Here is a 20,150-nt window from a genome sequence, read left to right on the forward strand (position 1 = left end):
CGGACAACGATGTATGTTAACCTAAAATGATAGTATCCTCAGCTGGGTTCATTCACTCACTACCTCTGGGACTGAAGGAAAATAAAAAGGTTCTGGAATAAGCTACCACTCTTTATAAATGACATATGCCAGATTTGCTTGTCTCCTGACCCCTTAGTCGATTTATGCGCCAATTGAAAAAAATTGGGATTTAGGTTTCAACCCATCCGCTTTACCTCTGCTCTTTACAGTGATAGTTACTGTGGTAAAGAAATGGATTCTATGTCACTGGACAAAAATAACTACTCCCTCTGTAACCGAAGTTAAGATAATACTCCTTCAACTCCTATACTTTGGCAGGAAAGCTTCTTTGGCTGATATCAATTAGAACGTAGAAAAATTGTACTCTAAATGGTCCCATTATATAGATTCTCTTGATAACCCACATACCAAACTGAGGGGCAGATATATTAAGCCTGTAGAAGTGATAAAGCAGTAATAAGTGGAAGGTAATAATGCACCAGCCAATCAGCTCCTGTCAATTTACATATTGGAGCTGATTGGCTGGTGCGTTATCACCTTGCACTTATCACTGCTTTATCACTTCTCCAGGCTTAATACATCTGCCCCAATAATATACACTGCTCAAAAAAATTAAGGGAACACTAAAATAACACATCCTAGATCTGAATGAATGAAATATTCTTATTAAATACTTTGTTCTTTACATAGTTGAATGTGCTGACAACAAAATCACACAAAAATTATCAATGGAAATCAAATTTATTAACCCATGGAGGTCTGGATTTGGAGTCACCCTCAAAATGAAAGTGGAAAAACACACTACAGGCTGATCCAACTTTGATGTAATGTCCTTAAAACAAGTCAAAATGAGGCTCAGCAGTGTGTGTGGCCTCCACGTGCCTGTATGACCTCCCTACAACCCACACAAGTGGCTTAGGTAGTGCAGCTCATCCAGGATGGCACATCAATGCAAGCTGTGGCAAGAAGGTTTGCTGTGTCTGTCAGCGTAGTGTCCAGAACATGGAGGCGCTACCGGGAGACAGGCCAGTATATCAGGAGACGTGGAGGAGGCCGTAGGAGGGCAACAACCCAGCAGCAGGACCGCTACCTCCGCCTTTGTGCAAGGAGGAACAGGAGGAGCACTGCCAGAGCCCTGCAAAATGACCTCCAGCAAGCCACAAATGTGCATGTGTCTACTCAAACGATCAGAAACAGACTCCATGAGGGTGGTATGAGGGCCCGACGCCCACAGGTGGGGGTTGTGCTTACAACCCAACACCGTGCAGGACGTTTGGCATTTGCCAGAGAACACCAAGATTGGCAAATTCGCCACTGGCGCCCTGTGCTCTTCACAGATGAAAGCAGGTTCTCACTGAGCACATGTGACAGATGTGACAGAGTCTGGAGACGCCAAGGAGAACGTTCTGCTGCCTGCAACATCCTCCAGCATGACCGGTTTGGCAGTGGGTCAGTAATGGTGTGGGGTGGCATTTCTTTGGGGGGCCGCACAGCCCTCCATGTGCTCGCCAGAGGTAGCCTGACTGCCATTAGGTACCGAGATGAGATCCTCAGACCCCTTATGAGACCATATGCTGGTGCGGTTGGCCCTGGGTTCCTCCTAATGCAAGACAATGCTAGACCTCATGTGGCTGGAGTGTGTCAGCAGTTCCTGCAAGACGAAGGCATTGATGCTATGGACTGGCCCGCCCGTTCCCCAGACCTGAATCCAATTGAGCACATCTGGGACATCATGTCTCGCTTCATCCACCAATGCCACGTTGCACCACAGACTGTCTCAGGAGCATGCCCAGGCATTGTAGGGAGGTCATACAGGCACGTGGAGGCCACACACACTACTCAGCCTCATTTTGACTTGATTTAAGGACATTACATCAAAGTTGGATCAGCCTGTAGTGTGTTTTTCCACTTTAATTTTGAGGGTGACTCCAAATCCAGACCTCCATGGGTTAATAAATTTGATTTCCATTGATATTTTTTGTGTGATTTTGTTGTCAGCACATTCAACTATGTAAAGAACAAAGTATTTAATAAGAATATTTCATTCATTCAGATCTAGGATGTGTTATTTTAGTGTTCCCTTTATTTTTTTGAGCAGTGTATATTCAAATTGTTTGCACCTACAGACTGGCACTTATTTAGGAAAATATCAGACTGTTCCCCATCCTCTGATTGATACATCTGTTAATACTGTACATTCTTTTGTCAGAGAATGGAGATATTGTATCAGTATTATGTACACTGTAAGCACCTGTCTTTTGTTCTACTCGGTAATTACTTTTTCTCATACGTCCTAGAGGATGCTGGGGATGCTTCAAGAACCATGGGGTATAGACGGGATCCGCAGGAAACATGGGCACACTATAAGACTTTGAATGGGTGTGAACTGGCTCCTCCCTCTATGCCCCTCCTCCAGACCCCAGTTAGATTCTGTGCCCAGCGAGACTGGATGCACACTGAGGAGCTCTCCTGAGTTTCTCAGAAAAATACTTTATTTAGGTTTATTATTTTCAGGGAGACCTGCTGGCTACAGGCTCTCTGCATCGTGGGAGTGAGGGGAGAGAAGCAGACCTGCTTCTTAGGCTACTGGACACCATTAGCTCCAGAGGGTTCGATCACTACGGTACGCCTAGCTGCTTATTCCCAGACCCGCGAAGTCAGCCCCCTCACAGAGCCAGAAGATTGAAGCCGGGTGAGTATGAGAAGATCAGAAGAATTCAGTGACGGCAGAAGACGGTGTTTGAGGTACCGCACAGCGGTCGCGCTGCGCGCCATGCTCCCATACTAATCACGGCACTACAGGGTGCAGGGCGCAGGGGGGGGGGGGCGCCCTGGGCAGCATGGGGGGCCTCAAATAGCACTGGCATAGAATATAACAGTGCCCTGGCACTTGTTAAGGGACCCCCGCCAGTATAAAGAATTTTGAGCGGGACCTAAGCGCGCCATGTAGGGGGCGGGGCTTAGCCGCATAGCTCTCACCAGCGACATTTCTCTCTTCACAGAAGCTGCAGAGACGCTGGCCCTGATCCTCCACACTGCTGTGCAAGTAACAGGGTGCAAAATGGGGGGGGGGGGGCACTAGTGATTGGTGAATTATTGTATATAATAAAAGCGCTAACAGGTCTGGGCAGTTTTGTTACTGACTTCAGAACCGGGATAGGCGCTGGCTGAGAGCTGGCTGAACTCTCTCTGTGTCTTTCTAACAGTCTCTGCTGTGGGTCTGTCTCCTATAGCCCCAGTGTGTTTGTGGCTGTCGGTACGTGTGTGTGTCGACATGTCTGAGGCTGAATGCTCTTCCCAGGTGGAGGCTGGCGTGGGGACAGACAGTTCGGTGAGAGTGACAGTGTCGGCACCGCAGACGGATGATTGGGTCAATATGTTGAGTGTTTTAAATACAAATGTGACTAAGTTGGCTAAAAGATTTGATAATTCTGAGTCTAAGAACCAGACATGGAGGAAATCCATGGAGGATGCTTTGTCACAGTTCCAGACCCCTTTGGGGTCACAGAAACGTGCATTTGCCCAGATAGTAGATACAGATACCTACACGGACTCTGATTCCATTGTCGACTATAGTGATGCCAGATTACATCCAAAACTGGCGAAGAGTATTCAGTACATGATTGTGGTGCTAAAAGACGTTTTACATATAACTGAGGACCCTGCGGTTCCTGATACGAGGGTCTGTATGTTTAAAGGAAAGAAACCTGAGGTAACGTTTCCCCCCTCTCATGAACTGAACGCACTTTTTGAAAAAGCTTGGGAAAATCCTGACAAAAAGATACATGTTCCCAAAAGAATTCCCATGGCATATCCGTTCCCCTCTGGGGACAGGGACAGCTGGGAGTCAATCCCCACGGTAGACAAAGCTTTATTGCGTCTATCCAAAAAGGTGGCGCTTCCGTCCCCTTACACGGCAGCCCTGAAGGATCCTGCGGATCGTAAGCAGGAAAATACCCTGAAATCCATTTATGTCACTACAGGGTCGCTACTCAGGCCCGCTGTTGCTGCGGCATGGGTGAGTAGCGCTATTGAGAAGTGGGCGGATAACTTGTCCTCTGAGGTACATACCCTAGACAGGGATAGTGTGCTTTTGACTTTAGGTCACATCAAGGACGCTGCAGCATATTTAAAAGAAGCTGTAAGGGATATTGGCCTTTTGGGGTCAAGGGCCAATGCCATGGCAGTCTCAGCTAGGAGAGCATTGTGGATTCATCAATGGAATGCTGATGCTGACTCTAAGAAGGCGATGGAGTCTCTACCGTTTAACGGTAAGGTCTTGTTTGGTGATGGCCTCACTGACCTGGTCTCTACGGCTACCGCGGGTAAGTCATCTTTTTTACCTTATGTTCCTGCACAGCAGAAGATATCGCCTCACTATCAGATGCAGTCCTTTCGGCCCAACAAATTCAAAAAAGGACGTGGGTCCTCCTTCCTTGCTGCGAGGGGGAGAAGAAGGGGAAAAAGGTCACAGGTTGTGGCAAGTTCCCAGGAGCAGAAGTCCTCTCCAGCTTCTACCAAATCCACCGCATGACGCTGGGGCTCCGCTGCGGGAGTCCGCACCAGTGGGGGCACGTCTCAAACTCTTCAGTCAGGTCTGGGTGCACTCGGACCTGGATCCTTGGATAGTAGATATAGTAACCCAGGGTTACAAGTTAGAGTTTCAAGACGTGCCCCCTCCCCCAGAAAGGGAGATAGTAAGCGCGGCGATACTAAAGTTGTGAAAAATCAAGTGATTGTCACGGTTTCCTTGTCTCAACAGGGGAAATGTTTTTATTCAAGCCTGTTCGTGGTCCCGAAGCCGGATGGCTCAGTCAGACCGATTCTAAACCTCAAATCCCTCAATTTCTTTCTGAAAAGATTCAAGTTCAAGATGGAGTCTCTACGAGCAGTGATCTCCTGTCTGGAGGAGGGGGATTTTATGGTGTCGGTCGACATAAAGGATGCTTACTTACATGTCCCCATATATCCTCCGCATCAGGCTTACCTGAGATTTGCTGTACAGGATTGTCATTACCAATTTCAGACGTTGCCGTTTGGTCTGTCCACGGCTCCGAGGATTTTCACCAAGGTTATGGCGGAAATGATGGTTCTCCTGCGCAAGCAGGGAATCACAATTATCCCGTACTTGGACGATCTCCTCATAAAGGCGAGGTCCAAGGAGCAATTGTTGAAGAATGTTGCTCTTTCACTGACGATTTTGCAACAACACGGTTAGCTCCTAAATTTACCAAAATCACAGTTGGATCCAACGACACGGCTGTTGGTTCCTGGGTATGATTCTGGATACAGAATTGCAGAGGGTTTTTCTTCCAGTGGAAAAAGCTCTGGAAATACAGAACATGGTAAAACAGATTCTGAAAACGGCAAGGGTGTCAGTTCTTCACTGCACTCGGTTGCTAAAGAAGATGGTGGCAGCCTACGAGGCCATTCCGTATGGCAGGTTCCATGCCAGGGTGTTTCAGTGGAACCTGCTGGACCAGTGGTCCGGGTCTCACCTGGACATGCACCGGAAAGTAATTCTATCTCCCAGGACCAGAATTTCCCTTCTGTGGTGGCTGCACAGTTCTCACCTTCTGGTGGGACGCAGGTTCGGGATTCAGGATTGGATCCTGGTGACCACAGATGCAAGCCTCCGAGGCTAGGGAGCAGTCACACAGGGAAGAAACTTTCAGGGAAAGTGGTCAAGCCAGGAAGCTTGTCTACACATAAACATTCTGGAATTAAGAGCAATCCACAATGGCATACTGCAAGCAGAACATCTTCTTCGAGGTCTGCCGATTTTGATTCAGTCAGACAACGTGACAGCAGTACCGTACATAAACCGCCAAGGCGGAACAAAGAGCAGAGCGGCGATGGCCGAGGCCACAAAGATCCTTCACTGGGCGGAAAGACATGCCAGCACTCTGGCAGCGGTCTTCATTCCAGGAGTGGACAACTGGGAAGCAGACTTACTCTCCATCCAGGAGAGTGGGGTCTTCATCAAGAGGTCTTTGCACAAGTGACAAGTCGTTGGGGAGTTCCTCAAGTGGACATGATGGCTTCCCGCCTCAACAAGAAACTTCAGAAATATTGTTCCAGGTCAAGGGACCCTCAGGCGATAGCGGTGGACGCCCTAGTGACACTGTGGGTGTTTCAGTCGGTCTATGTGTTCCCTCCACTTCCACTCATTCCGAAGGTGATAAAAATTATAAGAAGAACAAGGGTTCAGGCGATCCTCATTGTTCCAGATTGGCCAAAAAGGGCCTGGTATCCAGATCTTCAGGAGTTGCTCATAGAAGATCCCTGGCCTCTTCCTCTTCAGGAGGACCTGTTACAACAGGGGCCGTGCGTGTATCAGGACTTACCGTGGCTGCGTTTGACGGCGTGGCGGTTGAGTGCCAAATCCTAGCCCGAAAGGGTATTCCCAGTGAAGTCATTCCTACACTTCTTCAAGCTAGAAAAGAAGTAACGGCAAAGCATTACCACCATATTTGGAGGAAATATGTGTCTTGGGGTGAATCCAAGAAGGCTCCTACGGAAGAGTTTCAACTGGGGCGTTTGCTCCATTTCCTACAAGCAGGTGTGGATGCGGGCCTAAAGTTAGGCTCTATTAAAGTACAGATTTCGGCCTTGTCGATCTTTTTTCAAAAAGAATTGGCCTCCCTTCCAGAAGTTCAGACCTTCGTAAAAGGCGTGCGGCACATCCAACCTCCCTTTGTGCCCCCAGTGGCACCATGGGACCTTAATGTAGTGTTGCAATTCTTGCAATCACATTGGTTTGACCCTTTGCGCAAGGTTGAGTTAAAATTCCTTACTTGGAAAGTGGTCATGTTGTTGGCCTTGGCGTTTACAAGGCGAGTGTCTGAGTTGGCGGCTTTGTCTCACAAAAGCCCCTATTTGATTTTCCATGCTGATAGAGCGGAGTTGAGAACTCGTCAGCAATTTCTGCCAAAAGTGGTTTCATCATTCCATGTTAACCAGCCAATTGTGGTGCCAGTGGCTACTGATGCCTTGGCGGAGTCAAAATCTCTCGATGTGGTCAGAGCTTTGAAGATCTATATCGCCAGATCGGCGCAGATTAGGAAAACAGAGGCTCTGTTTGTCCTGTGGGCTCCCAACAAGATTGGGGCTCCTGCTTCTAAGCAGTCTATTGCGCGCTGGATTTGTAATACGATTCAGCAGGCTCAATCTACGGTAGGATTGCCGTTACCGAAATCGGTGAAAGCCCATTTGACCAGAAAGGTGGGCTCATCCTAGGCGGCTGCCCGGGGAGTCTCGGCTTTACAACTTTGCCGAGCTGCTACTTGGTCGGGTTCAAACACCTTTGCGAAGTTTTACAAGTTTGATACCCTGGCTGAGGAGGACCTCTTGTTTGGTCAATCGGTGCTGCAGAGTCATCCGCACTCTCCCGCCCGTTCTAGAGCTTTGGTATAAACCCCATGGTTCTTGAAGCATCCCCAGCATCCTCTAGGACGTATGAGAAAATAGGATTTTAATAGCTACCGGTAAATCCTTTTCTCTTAGTCTGTAGAGGATGCTGGGCACCCGTCCCAGTGCGGGCTGTATCTGCAGTTTGGTTATAGTTACGCTCAGGTTGCGTTGAGTTCAGTCAGTCTGTGGCTGATGTTATTCATGCCGTTGCATGCGTTGTTGTTGAATGCCATGTTGTACGGCCTGTTAGTGGTGTGAGCTGGTATGTATCTCACCTTAGTTAAATTAATTAAATAAATCCTTTTCCTCGAAAATGTCCGTCTCCCTGGGCACAGTTCCTATAACTGGGGTCTGGAGGAGGGGCATAGAGGGAGGAGCCAGTTCACACCCATTCAAAGTCTTATAGTGTGCCCATGTCTCCTGCGGATTCTGTCTATACCCCGTGGTTCTTGAAGCATCCCCAGCATCCTCTACGGACTAAGAGAAAAAGATTTACCGGTAGGTATTAAAATCCTATTATCTAAACTAAAATGATAGTTTATTTTTTGGGTAGTTGCAGTAATACAGTAACCAAGCATGCACTGCAGAGGGTTGTTTGGTAACTCGTTCCACTTTTGACTGGAAAATATAGTGAAAGGTTTATTTATAAATTATTATCCTTTATTTTATTTATGGCATCACAAGGGATCTGCAGCCCCTACAAAGTACTTAACCAGAGACAAAGCAAGACAAAAAACGACTTACAGTCTATAACAGTGCACAACATGGACAAGGTTTATAATCAATGCTGCATCAGCAGTCATAAGACCCAAATAGGCACCGGGCCGCTGAACCCAAAGGTTAGGTGCTACTGTTAGCAGTTGGGAGGAGATGATCATATAAGTCATAGGTCTTCAACCTGTGGCCCTCTAGTTGTTGTGGAACTACACTTCCCAGCATGCCCTGCTCAGTTTTTAGAATGCCTTCATAGCAAAACTGTGGCAGGTCATGCTGGGATGTGCAGTTCCACAGCAGCTGGTGGGTCGCAGGTTGAAGACCCATAATATAAGTGAAGAAAGGAAAAGTACAAGATGGCTCTGCTTATGAGAGATTACAGTCTAAAGAGAAAATTACGATCTTACCGTGTATTGAGAGAACAGACAGAATGGTTTTATGGGTGATATCCGGATTGAAATATCGCCTTCTTGATCTGGGGCTAAGATGTTGCCATCATTATCAGTTATCTAAAATAATAAAGACTCCGTGAAATAAACAGGGTTAAGGACAGTTTTAAGACCTTCTCTAGATATACAATATGCAAATAAGCAATTCCTTTTTTTTTTTTCATAGTTTCTAATATTTTAATGACCAACATTATGGTTTAAGCTATTCAGCTACTGGGCAAGACTGCAGGTCGCTTTGGGAGCATACGTGCAATGATTTAGGACTAATGCTGGTTACACACTGAGCGATATGTCGGACATATTGCTCACAAAGGCAATTATCGGGCAGTGTGTATGGCCCAGTGGCGGTTCTTGCCACGGGCAAGCGGTACTTTTGCCCGGGGCGCCGCCATCCGGAGGGCGCCGCACCAGGGCAAGATCCGCCACTGTGCCCCCCGTAGTGCCCTGCTGTGCCCCCCCGCTTTGAAGGGAACCAAACGCGTAGCGTCTAGTTTCCCTTCATGGAGAGGACCTTAGTTGTGCGGTGCGCGATGACGTCATCGCGCACCGCACAGCAAAGGTCCTCTCCATGAAGGGAAACTAGACGCTACGGTCTAGTTTCCCTTCGTCTAGAGGACCTTTGCTGTGCGATGCGCGATGACGTCATCGCGCACCGCACAGCATAGTGGCACAGACACTAGGGGTCATAATTGACCTCTAGTGTCTATGCTGTTCTATGGGAGAGACGTAATAACGTCTCTCCCATAGATCGAAGAGAACAGAAGAGAGGAGGAGAGGAGAAGAGCGGCGCCGCCGGCGGAGGGGGTCTGGATCAGGAACGGGGATGGTAAGTATACTTTTTATTTATTTTTATTTTTTCTTTCAGCGCGCTGACCACGCCCCCAATCGAAGCCACGCCCCCCATATTTTGCCCGGGGCGCCACAAATCATAGAACCGGCCCTGGTATGGCCGATATATGGGTGCCCACGGTCGCTAGCAACGTTGTCAGGACATCAAAACTGACGATATTGCTAGTGTCTGTAGTATGCTAATGAAGGATGGAACATGATCGTTAACATGTTCTTCATTAACATCGTTCAATGTGTACCAAAGTTCCGATTTGTTGGCCCGACGGGCTGACATATCGGCTGGGTACACACTGCTCAAGTGTGTACCCAGCTTTAACTGGTCTAAATCTGCCATTCAAATCTCTGTGTGGGCATCTTAACAAACAGTCTGGTACTAATAGGCTTTAACCCCTTCAGTGGTGACTTTTTGGAATTTGGTCACACCTCCCAGGGCAGGTTTTTAAATTTTTTTTACCTGTGCGTTGCCAGGGGTTTCATGCGCATTGCCAGGGGTTTCATGTGCTGCGTCATGCTTTCTGCCAGGGATTTTATGCTTGGATCCATGCTTGTTGCCACGGGTAATGCTCGTTGCCTTAGGGAATGCTCATTGCCTAGGGGTAGCTAGGGATGGCCATCGACCATCGATGATCTATGACCGATGTTGAATACACTTACCATCGATGGGGGAGAACCAGATGGTTTCCCGCCATTGATGGTTCAGTGCTACCAAATTTATTTATTTTTCTCAAAGTGTCAGGGCACGGAGCTTGGCTCCGTCCCCTGACACTCACTAAGCCACGCCCCCCTGGTTCGCTTTTTTACTATAAGCAGGGATGACCATCGATGGATCCATTCCAGATGGTTTTACACCATCGAGGTTATCCATTGATGGTGACCATCGATGGATAAGCCAGCGATGGCCATCACCTGGGTAGCATTTGCTGGCAGGCTCTAGCCCGCCAGCACTGAAATCCTCTCCCTCCCCCCTCCTCCCTTGTACTCCGCTCGCTTCAAAGTCCACTGGCCGTGTGGAGTGCAAGGTGGAGGGAGGGGGAGCAGTGCCATGCCCCGGAAAATTTCCGGGGTTGCCAGTCTGCACAGCGCAGCTGGCCCCGGATATTTTCCGGGCATACCACTCAAGGGGTTAATAGGTGTAAAATGACTTTGACTTTGGCCAAAGTGAAAATATTGATAAAATAAAGCTTAAACGTGCTCTTTGTACTTAACAAATTTTACTTTTCACTTATAAGACCATAACCCAGAGGTAATAGCAGTGTACATTTTCCCTGAAAAATACCTGAACATCATAGGCTGGAGAGGCCTTTCCCATGGATCCTGGCTTACACTTCATCCCTTTAAATGTCCCACAGATCAAAACCTGGGCAATAATAAATGTGGTTAGCTGACTCCAGTTGCACCAGTGTTTAATGTTAAGCTGACTAACGTGTCGTATGTTCTGAATAACTAAGGGGGTAATTCCAAGTTGATTGCAGCAGGAATTGTTTTAGCAGTTGGGAAAAACCATGGGGGTCATTCCGAGTTGTTCGCTCGCAAGCTGCTTTTAGCAGCTTTGCACACGCTAAGCCGCCGCCTACTGGGAGTGAATCTTAGCTTATCAAAATTGCGAACGAAAGATTCGCAATATTGCGAAAATACTTCTCTGTGCAGTTTCTGAGTAGCTCGAGACTTACTCTTCCAGTGCGATCAGTTCAGTGCTTGTCGTTCCTGGTTTGACGTCACAAACACACCCAGCGTTCGCCCAGACACTCCTCCGTTTCTCCAGCCACTCCCGCGTTTTTCCCAGAAACGGTAGCGTTTTTTCACACACTCCCATAAAACGGCCAGTTTCCGCCCAGAAACACCCACTTCCTGTCAATCACACTCCGATCACCAGAACGAAGAAAAAACCTCGTAATGCCGTGAGTAAAATACCAAACTGCATAGCAAATTTACTTGGCGCAGTCGCACTGCGGACATTGCGCATGCGCATTAGCGACTAATCGCTCCATTGCGAGAAAAAAATACAGAGCGAACAACTCGGAATGACCCCCCATGTGCACTGCAGGGGGGGCAGATATAACATGTGCAGAGAGAGTTAGATTTGGGTGTGGTGTGTTCAATCTGCAATATAATTTGCAGTGTAAAAATAAAGCAGCCAGTATTTACCCTGCACAGAAATAAAATAACCCACCCAAATCTAACTCTTTCTGCACATGTTATATCTGCCTCCCCTGCAGTGCACATGGTTTTGCCCAATTGCTAAAAAAATGTCCTGCTGCGATCAACTTGGAATTACCCCCAATATACAAATGTATCTAAGAAATTCTGAAGTAATATTCCTATTATTTATGCATGTATTAGTTCTAGATAATTATGCTTAAAGACCCTTGGGCCCGATACAGGGCGAGTACAGATGTGGCTACATCAAGGCGTGAATGTGGCTTGTTTGCCGCGATGCACGACGGTCGGATATCGCATCCTCAGATCATTTGTGTAGCCCATATTATCAATAGTAATAGTATACACATCGTGCCTTGTTTTATGCACATACAATGCATCGTATACGATCAGCATAATTTTTGAGTGGCATATCCTTCCAGGTGATCATGTGCTTTTTGTGAGGCACACATTCGATTGATAGATTGTATGCTTCATCGTATGCACATAAAACTCCAAATCGTGTGCCAGGGGCTCCGGGGGGGGAATGAAGGAGAAATCTGATGAGGAAACGGATTGGATGCTGGTCGTACTAATCTATGTCCAGCAAGACATTTTGTGGACAGAACCAATGCTCATGAGGCTACATCCTATAGAATCACTATGAAACTGTGTTATGGCTGGTTTCCAGTAAATGTATATAGTCACACTGATGGCGTGGGCTCACAGAAAACCAATAGACTCCAGTCTCGTGGAGTGACTGCCACCACTGGAGACGACAAGTGCAGGTTAAACCAAACAGGCCTCTTTACTTGCAGGACTGCACACAAGTAAGATTATAGAGATGTGCACAAAGTTTGTTATCTTTAGAACTTACTGTTTCGGTTTGTCCATAACCTTCATAAATATCTAGGCCAGTGCTAGTTTTCCATTGCTCCATTACTTGTGGGTTTAGGGGCTCCCCGGCACTCACACAATGTGCCAGGCTCTTGAACTTGTAGCTTTAGCGTCAAAGACAGAAATAAACAAGTACAGTAGTTCAGATAACATTGATAGCCAAAAACAAAACACAACTGTTTTACAATTACTTTTTTTTTTTAAATAAAATTCCTTAAATTGCCCAATTAATACTCATATGTGTACAAATATGAAGAAAGCCTATGATTAAAGGACTAGTTCAAATACAATCAGACTATATTTTCCCTTTTAATTAAAAAAATGTATTATACATGTATATTTATAAGTTCAGGTTCTCATGCAGTTCTTGTAGATAATACGTATTGTAGAAATATTTCTTGCGAATAAATTATTTTTAATATTGTTTTAAAACAATGTATTATAATAAACAGCATATTTTTCTTGACATAAAGTTAGAACAGATATATTGGATTTCTAGTTCTTTAAATGATAAGTGTGACCTGAATTTACCTAGTCAGGTTGTGCAGCACCAGCATACGATAGGCAGTTGGCGCGGAGCAGAATACCGAAACAGGGTATTTGGTCAGTGTCTACATGAAAACAGGAAATACTTGTCAGGGCTAGTCAGTACTCCATTAGGATGAGATTAAATGATAATTTCCTTAAAAAGTATAGTTAGATTTTACAATGTAAAGATTTTATACTCAAAAACCAGGACAGTGTTGAAATCCAGATATGTTTGGCATCCCGGCGGTCGGGATGCCAGCGGTCATGTGACCAATGTCAGAATTCTGACATCCCTCAGGAGACTGGTGCCGGGGATGAGCGTCAGGGTTAGGGCCCGGGGGGAGGGTTAGGCCCCTTTCCCACCAGCCGGCAAGGACCGGCATGGCAAACGCCCGGACGGCTTTTTGCCATGCCAGGATTGTAAAGAATACTCAGCCCCATCGGGTTCTTTCACATGGCACGGACACGGCCCAGTCGCCGTGTTGCAGTCGGATCTATCCACTGAATAGTCTGGCTGCCAGGCCGTGGTCGTGCCGTTCCTGAAGGTAGAGGAGTCCGTGTGTGAGTCGACTCTTTCAGACACAATGGCTTTTTTTGGTGCTGCATTAACACTGCTCAAAGCCATTGTGTGTGAAAGGACAGTGTCAGCAGGCAAAAAACTGGATGGCTTTTGCTGGCCGGGACAAACCTGCGTGTGTGAAAGGGGCCTCTGGCACTAGGGGGGAGTCAGCCGTAGCTGACACCCCGGAGGGTTAGTCGTAGCTGACACCCCTGGAGAGTGAGGGGAGAGTGGTAAAATACTTATCCCTGTCTGGTGTTGGGATGCCGTGGTCGGTCATGTGAACGCCGGCATTTCATATCCAACTCCTGAAATCACTGTACTTCTTTATCAGCAAAATATGTACTTCAATTAAATTGCAGTAAATACATTGGCACATACTGTTAAAAAGTATTACATTAAAGTCCGTAAGGACAGAATCTAGGAAATATCATTTTCAAAGAAGGGTTCTTCCCCTTTATATAAATGCTTTAAAGAAAATATTTGATTTCTTTTAATTTGTATTATTTTACTTGAAAATTTGAAAGACGTAAGGGGGGGCGGGGTTAAAAAAGAAAGAAAGAGAGGTATGGGATAGGGATAGGAGGGTAAACACAGTACAAGCCAACAAGTGAAGTTAGAATACAATGAAAGAGACAATGGGGGTCATTCCGACCCGATCGCACGCTGCAGGTTTTCGCAGTATAGCGATCGGGTCAGAACCGCGCATGCGCCGGCGCACGGCCGCCCGTCGCTGTACTACAATCGCGAGGAGTGGCCCACAGTGGCTGCGTGACGTCACATTCAGCCGCTGCGAGCAGGGGAGCGAAGAGTAGCCGCCGGCCAGCACGCCAATGCTGCGCTGGCCGGGACCTACTCTTGAAGTGCAAAGGCATCGCTGCTGTGCGATGCCTTTGCACTTCTGCGGGGGGGATCCGGCACTGACATGCGGGGCGGACTAGCCCTGTGCTGGGCGTCCCCCCGCATGTCTGAGGTCATGATCGTAGCTGTGCTAAATTTAGAACAGCTACGATCAACTCAGAATGACCCCCAATATGCACCATTCAGCCGGATTAAAAGCTGAACAACAAATAAGTCACAAACATAATAGTCTGAGATAACTGGAAACCCACACAAGAGAAACACTAAAGTTACAAATAGAATGAGAGGAACTTATTGTCATAGACCCAGGAGGGAGGGACACATCATGGTAGAGTAACCACAACGACCAAGTGGCTGAAAATCCCGAAGATCGATTGTCTACGGTATTGGTAATATGCTCCATTTGGTACGTAAACCAAACTGCCTCCTTAATGGAAGGAGAGACCACAGATCTTCAATTTAGAGCAATACAGCTCTTTGTGGCGTTTAATATGTGCCAGATCAAGTTTTGTGTGTGTTGGGGACCCCCAGGATTGTTCGTAGCAATAGCAAATAAGTAGGGGTGGAAAGCAGAATTTTAAGAAAATATTTTTCATGTCAACTTACTTCCAAGATGACCACTGGGTCAAAGCGAGGCGTGCCGTGGACAAACACACACGAGCCCTGAATCCAGGGAGCGAAGACACTGCTCCATGCTGATTTTGCCCAGCCCGTATCTGATGTATTCCAGAACACATCTGAAGGGGTCAAATCCAGCCAATACCTGTATTGCGAAAACAAGTGAAAGAATCTCTAAACCTATAATTGTTTACTTGCATTTGTCTGATGGAAGTAGTGAATGGAGATGGTCAATAATATTTAGATTAGAGGTTATTACTTGTTGCCTTTGAAGGGGCTATTAGGTCTGCTTGCAGAGCTTATCAAGTAGTAGAATGCCCCGTTTCTGTCTCTCATTTTGCCTTTATATCCTCCTGGAGCCATGTTGTCAATCATATTTGTGTGTAAGGGGCACGTGTGCCATCACTGCAGCAAGATATGACAGTGGAACTGTGGCCAGGCTCAGAGAGCAGAGAAAGTGGTGTAGATCCATAAATGCTAGCATAGTCTGCACAAATAGGGGAGAGCTTTCTAAAGGTGCATACACACTAGACAATGTTGCTCTATGTGCGACGTTGTCTAGTGTTTCCCCGAATGGTTGGTGGCCGGCCGTACACACTGAGCGATATGACAGTGATATCGCTCAGTGACGTAACGCCGCGGTGGCCCGTGCAGGCAGCTCTTGGACGACAGTCCAAATTGAGCATGCATGCACCACCGACACCGAGGGTCGTTAGCAACCCGCGGTGCCGCATGTCGGCCGTCGTCGTGGGCATACACACTTGCCGAGAAAGTGAACGACATCGTTTAGGAAGGGTGAAAATGAGTGACGTCGTTCATTTTATCGGCAAGTGTGTATGCACCTTAAGTACAATTATGAAGTTTTTGGAGATTTGCCATTATGATCATAACACTTTGATAATGACAGTTAGAAAATAGTAAATTTAAGGCAAAGCTTTGGTAAGATTGCTCAATACCTCTTGGAGTGTGGTGTTGGTTTTTCCCGTAATGCTCCTGTGACTCACACAGGCACTGCATGGGTGCAGGGTGCAGGGGGGGCGCCCTGGGCTGCAATAAAAACCTCTTTTAGACACTATCTGGCTATTTTAAGGTGCATAGGCATTATTTGTGACCCCCGCCAGTATAATCTCAGCGGGACCGAAGGGGGCCTTGTAGGGGGCGGGGCTTCCTCCTCAGCTCTCACCAGCGCCATTTTCTCTCCACAGCTTGCTGCAGAGACGCTGCTCCTGGCCCTTCCACTGCTGTCACAAGTAACAGGGTGTTGAAAACAAAGGGGGGGGGGGGGGCACTTAATTTTGGTGTTGGTTGTATTATATTACAAGCGCTGATAGGTCTGGGGCATTGTGCTTTTCAGACAGGTGTGGCGCTGGGTGTGAGCTGGCAAACTCCTTCTCTGTCTCTCTGAAAGGCCTTGCTGTGGGTCTGTCCCCTTTAACCCAGTGTGTTTGGGGGTGTCGGTACGTGTGTGTCGACATGGCAGAAACTGAATGCTCTTCCCAGGAGGAGGTTAGTGTGAGAGCTGAGCAGAATGAAGGTGTGACTCTGTCGGCACCGCCGACTGCTGATTGGGTTGACATGTGGAATGTGTTGAATAGCAGTGTGGCTTTGTTACATAAGAGGTTGGACAAATCTGAGTCTCAGAACCAAGCATGGAGGCAATCCATGGGAGACGTGGTACCACACACTCAGGCCCCCTCGGGGTCCCAAAAACGTTCATTTACCCAGGTAGCAGACACTGATACTGACACGGATTTTGACTCCAGTGTCGACTATAATGATGCAAAGTTGCATCCTAAGGTGGCTAAGAGTATTCAGTACGTGACTTTGGCTATAAAAGACGTGTTGCATATTACGGAAGACCCCGCTGTCCCTGAGACAAGGGTCTGTATGTATAAGGGCAAGAAACCGGAGGGAACGTTTCCTCCCTCTCATGAACTGAATGCCCTTTTTGAAAAAGCCTGGGAAATGCCAGACAAAAGGTGGCACATTCCCAGGAGAATTGCTATGGCATACCCGTTTCCTTCTCAGGATAGGGTTGGGTGGGAGGCAACACCCACGGTAGACAAAGCTCTGGCGCGATTGTCCAAGAAAGTGGCGCTACCGTCTCCTAAAATGGCAACCCTTAAAGATCCTGCTGATCGGAGGCAGGAAGCTACCTTGAAATTTATTTATGTCACGACAGGTACGCTGCTCAGGCCGGCTGTGGCTTCGGCGTGGGTGAGTAACGCGATTGAAAAATGGGCAGATAACTTGTCATCGGATATAGACACCCTGGATCGGGATAGCGTGCTTTTGACACTGGGTCATATCAGGGACGCTGCAGTCTATCTAAAAGAGACGGCGAGAGATATTGGCCTTTTGGGATCAAGGGCCAATGCCATGGCGGTCTCGGCTAGAAGGGCGTTGTGGACTCATCAGTGGAATGGTGATGCTGATTCTAAGAAGGCTATGGAGGCTCTCCCTTACAAGGGTGGAGTTTTGTTTGGTGAAGGCCTCGCGGACCTGGTTTCTACAGCTACCGCGGGTAAGTCCTCTTTTCTGCCTTTTGTTCCTCCACAGCAAAAGGAAACGCCCCCATATCAGATGCAGTCCTTTCGGTCGCAGAAATTCCGGAAAGAACGTGGCTCATCTTTCCTTGCAGCAAGAGGTAAGGGTAGAGGAAAAAAATCGCCGGCTGTGACAGGCTCCCAGGAGCAGAAGTCCTCCCCGGCTTCTACCAAATCCACCGCATGACGCTGGGGCTCCCCTGCGGGAGTCCGAGCCGGTGGGAGCGCGTCTTCAACTCTTCAGTCAGGTCTGGGTTCTCTCGGGCCTGGATCCTTGGGTGCTGGAAATTGTGACCCAAGGATACAAGCTGGAGTTTCAAGACGTGCCTCCACGCCAATTTTTCAAATTGGCCTTGCCAGATTCTCTTCCGGAAAAAGAGAGGTAGTGTGTACGGCGATACAAAAGCTGTGTCAGCAGTGAGTCATTCTCAAAGTTCCCCCGTCACAGCAGGGAGAAGGGTTTTATTCAAGTCTATTCGTGGTCCCGAAGCCGGACGGCTCGGTCAGACCGATTCTGAATTTAAAATCCCTCAATGTGTATTTGAAAAGTTTCAAATTCAAGATGGAATCTCTCCGAGCAGTGATCTCCAGTCTGGAGGGGGGGATTTTATGGTGTCAGTTGACATAAAGGATGCTTACCTACATGTCCCCATTTACCCTCCTCATCAGGCGTACTTGAGGTTCGCTGTTCAGGATTGTCACTACCAATTTCAGACGTTGCTGTTAGGTCTTTCCACGGCCCCGAGGATTTTCACAAAGGTAATGGCGGAAATGATGGTGCTCCTGCGCAAGCAAGGGGTCACAATTATCCCGTACTTGGACGATCTCCTGATAAAGGTGAGATCACAGGAGCTGTTACTAAAAAACATTGCGCTCTCACTGCGGGTGCTGCAACAGCATGGCTGGCTCCTGAATTTGCCAAAGTCGCAGTTGATTCCGACAACTCGGTTGTCGTTTTTGGGCATGATTCTGGACACGGAACTGCAGAGGATTTTTCTCCCGTTGGAAAAAGCTCAGGAAATCCAGAACATGGTCAAGGAACTTCTGAAACCGCCAAGGGTGTTGATTCATCAATGCACTCGAGTGCTGGGGAAAATGGTGGCGGCCTACGAGGCCATTCCGTTTGGCAGGTTCCATGCAAGGACGTTTCAGTGGGACCTACTGGACAAGTGGTCAGGGTCCCATCTGCAGATGCACCGGAAAATAACTCTGTCCCCCAGGACCAGGGTTTCTCTCCTGTGGTGGCTCCAAAGTTCTCACCTTCTAGAGGGTCGCAGGTTCGGCATCCAAGATTGGATTCTGGTGACCACGGACGCGAGTCTCCGAGGCTGGGGAGCAGTCACACAGGGAAAAAATTTCCAGGGAATATGGTCAAGCCAGGAAGCTTGTCTGCACATAAACATTCTGGAATTAAGGGCCATCTACAATGGCCTGCTACAAGCGGAACATCTTCTTCGCGACCTGCCCGTCCTGATTCAGTCGGACAACATAACAGCCGTGGTGCACATAAACCGCCAGGGCGGAACAAAGAGCAGAGCGGCGATGGCGGAGGCCACCAAGATCCTTCGCTGGGCGGAAAAACATGCAAGCGCCCTGTCAGTGGTCTTCATTCCAGGCGTGGACAACTGGGAAGCAGACTTCCTCAGCAGACACGATCTACACCCAGGAGAGTGGGGTCTTCATCAAGAGGTTTTTGCAGAAGTGACAAGTCGTTGGGGAATTCCTCAAATAGACATGATGGCGTCTCGCCTCAACAAGAAGCTTCAGACATATTGTTCCAGGTCGAGGGACCCTCAAGCAGTAGCAGTGGACACTCTGGTGACACCGTGGGTGTTTCAGTCGGTCTATGTGTTCCCTCCACTTCCACTCATCCCAAAGGTGATAAGGATCATGAGAAGAACAAGGGTTCAGGCGATACTCGTTGTTCTAGATTGGCCTCGGAGGGCCTGGTATCCGGATCTTCAGGAATTACTCACAGGAGATCCTTGGCCTCTTCCTCTAAGAGAGGATCTGTTACAGCAAGGACCATGCGTGTTCCAGGACTTACCGGGGTTGCGTTTGACGGCATGGCGGTTGAACGCCAAATCCTAGCTAGAAAGGGTATTCCCGGGGAAGTCATCCCCACTCTACTTAAGGCTAGAAAGGTGGTAACGGCGAAGCATTATCACCGTCTCTGGAGAAAATATGTGTCTTGGTGTGAATCCAAGAAGGCTCCTACGGAAGAGTTTCACCTGGGGCGGTTTCTCCATTTTTTGCAAGCAGGTGTGGATGCGGGCCTGAAGTTAGGCTCCATTAAAGTGCAGGTTTCGGCCTTATCAATTTTCTTTCAAAGGGAATTGGCCTCGCTTCCTGAAGTTCAGATGTTCGTGAAAGGCGTACTACACATACAACCTCCATTTGTGCCCCCAGTGGCTCCATGGGACCTTAACGTGGTGTTACAGTTCCTTACGTCACAATGGTTTGAACCTTTACAAATGGTTGAGTTGAAATTTCTCACTTGGAAAGTGGTCATGCTATTGGTCTTGGCGCCCGCAAGGCGGGTGTCCGAATTGGCGGCTT

General features: G+C 47.8%; 1 protein-coding gene across 1 annotated transcript in view; it reads right to left on the reverse strand.

Moving 5' to 3' along the window:
* ACSM3 (acyl-CoA synthetase medium chain family member 3) overlaps positions 1-20,150 on the reverse strand; it is a 136,319-nt gene that overhangs the window by 73,194 nt on the left and 42,975 nt on the right. Inside the window, exons 6-10 of the mRNA XM_063934436.1 lie at positions 15,034-15,190; positions 13,011-13,090; positions 12,460-12,583; positions 10,723-10,803; positions 8,556-8,657 (exon numbers count right to left, since the gene is read on the reverse strand). Coding sequence (XP_063790506.1) covers positions 8,556-8,657; positions 10,723-10,803; positions 12,460-12,583; positions 13,011-13,090; positions 15,034-15,190 — 544 coding nt within the window. The remainder of the gene's footprint in view (positions 1-8,555; positions 8,658-10,722; positions 10,804-12,459; positions 12,584-13,010; positions 13,091-15,033; positions 15,191-20,150) is intronic.

Source organism: Pseudophryne corroboree, chromosome 7 (genome assembly GCF_028390025.1).
Source record: "Pseudophryne corroboree isolate aPseCor3 chromosome 7, aPseCor3.hap2, whole genome shotgun sequence".
NCBI lineage: Eukaryota > Metazoa > Chordata > Amphibia > Anura > Myobatrachidae > Pseudophryne > Pseudophryne corroboree.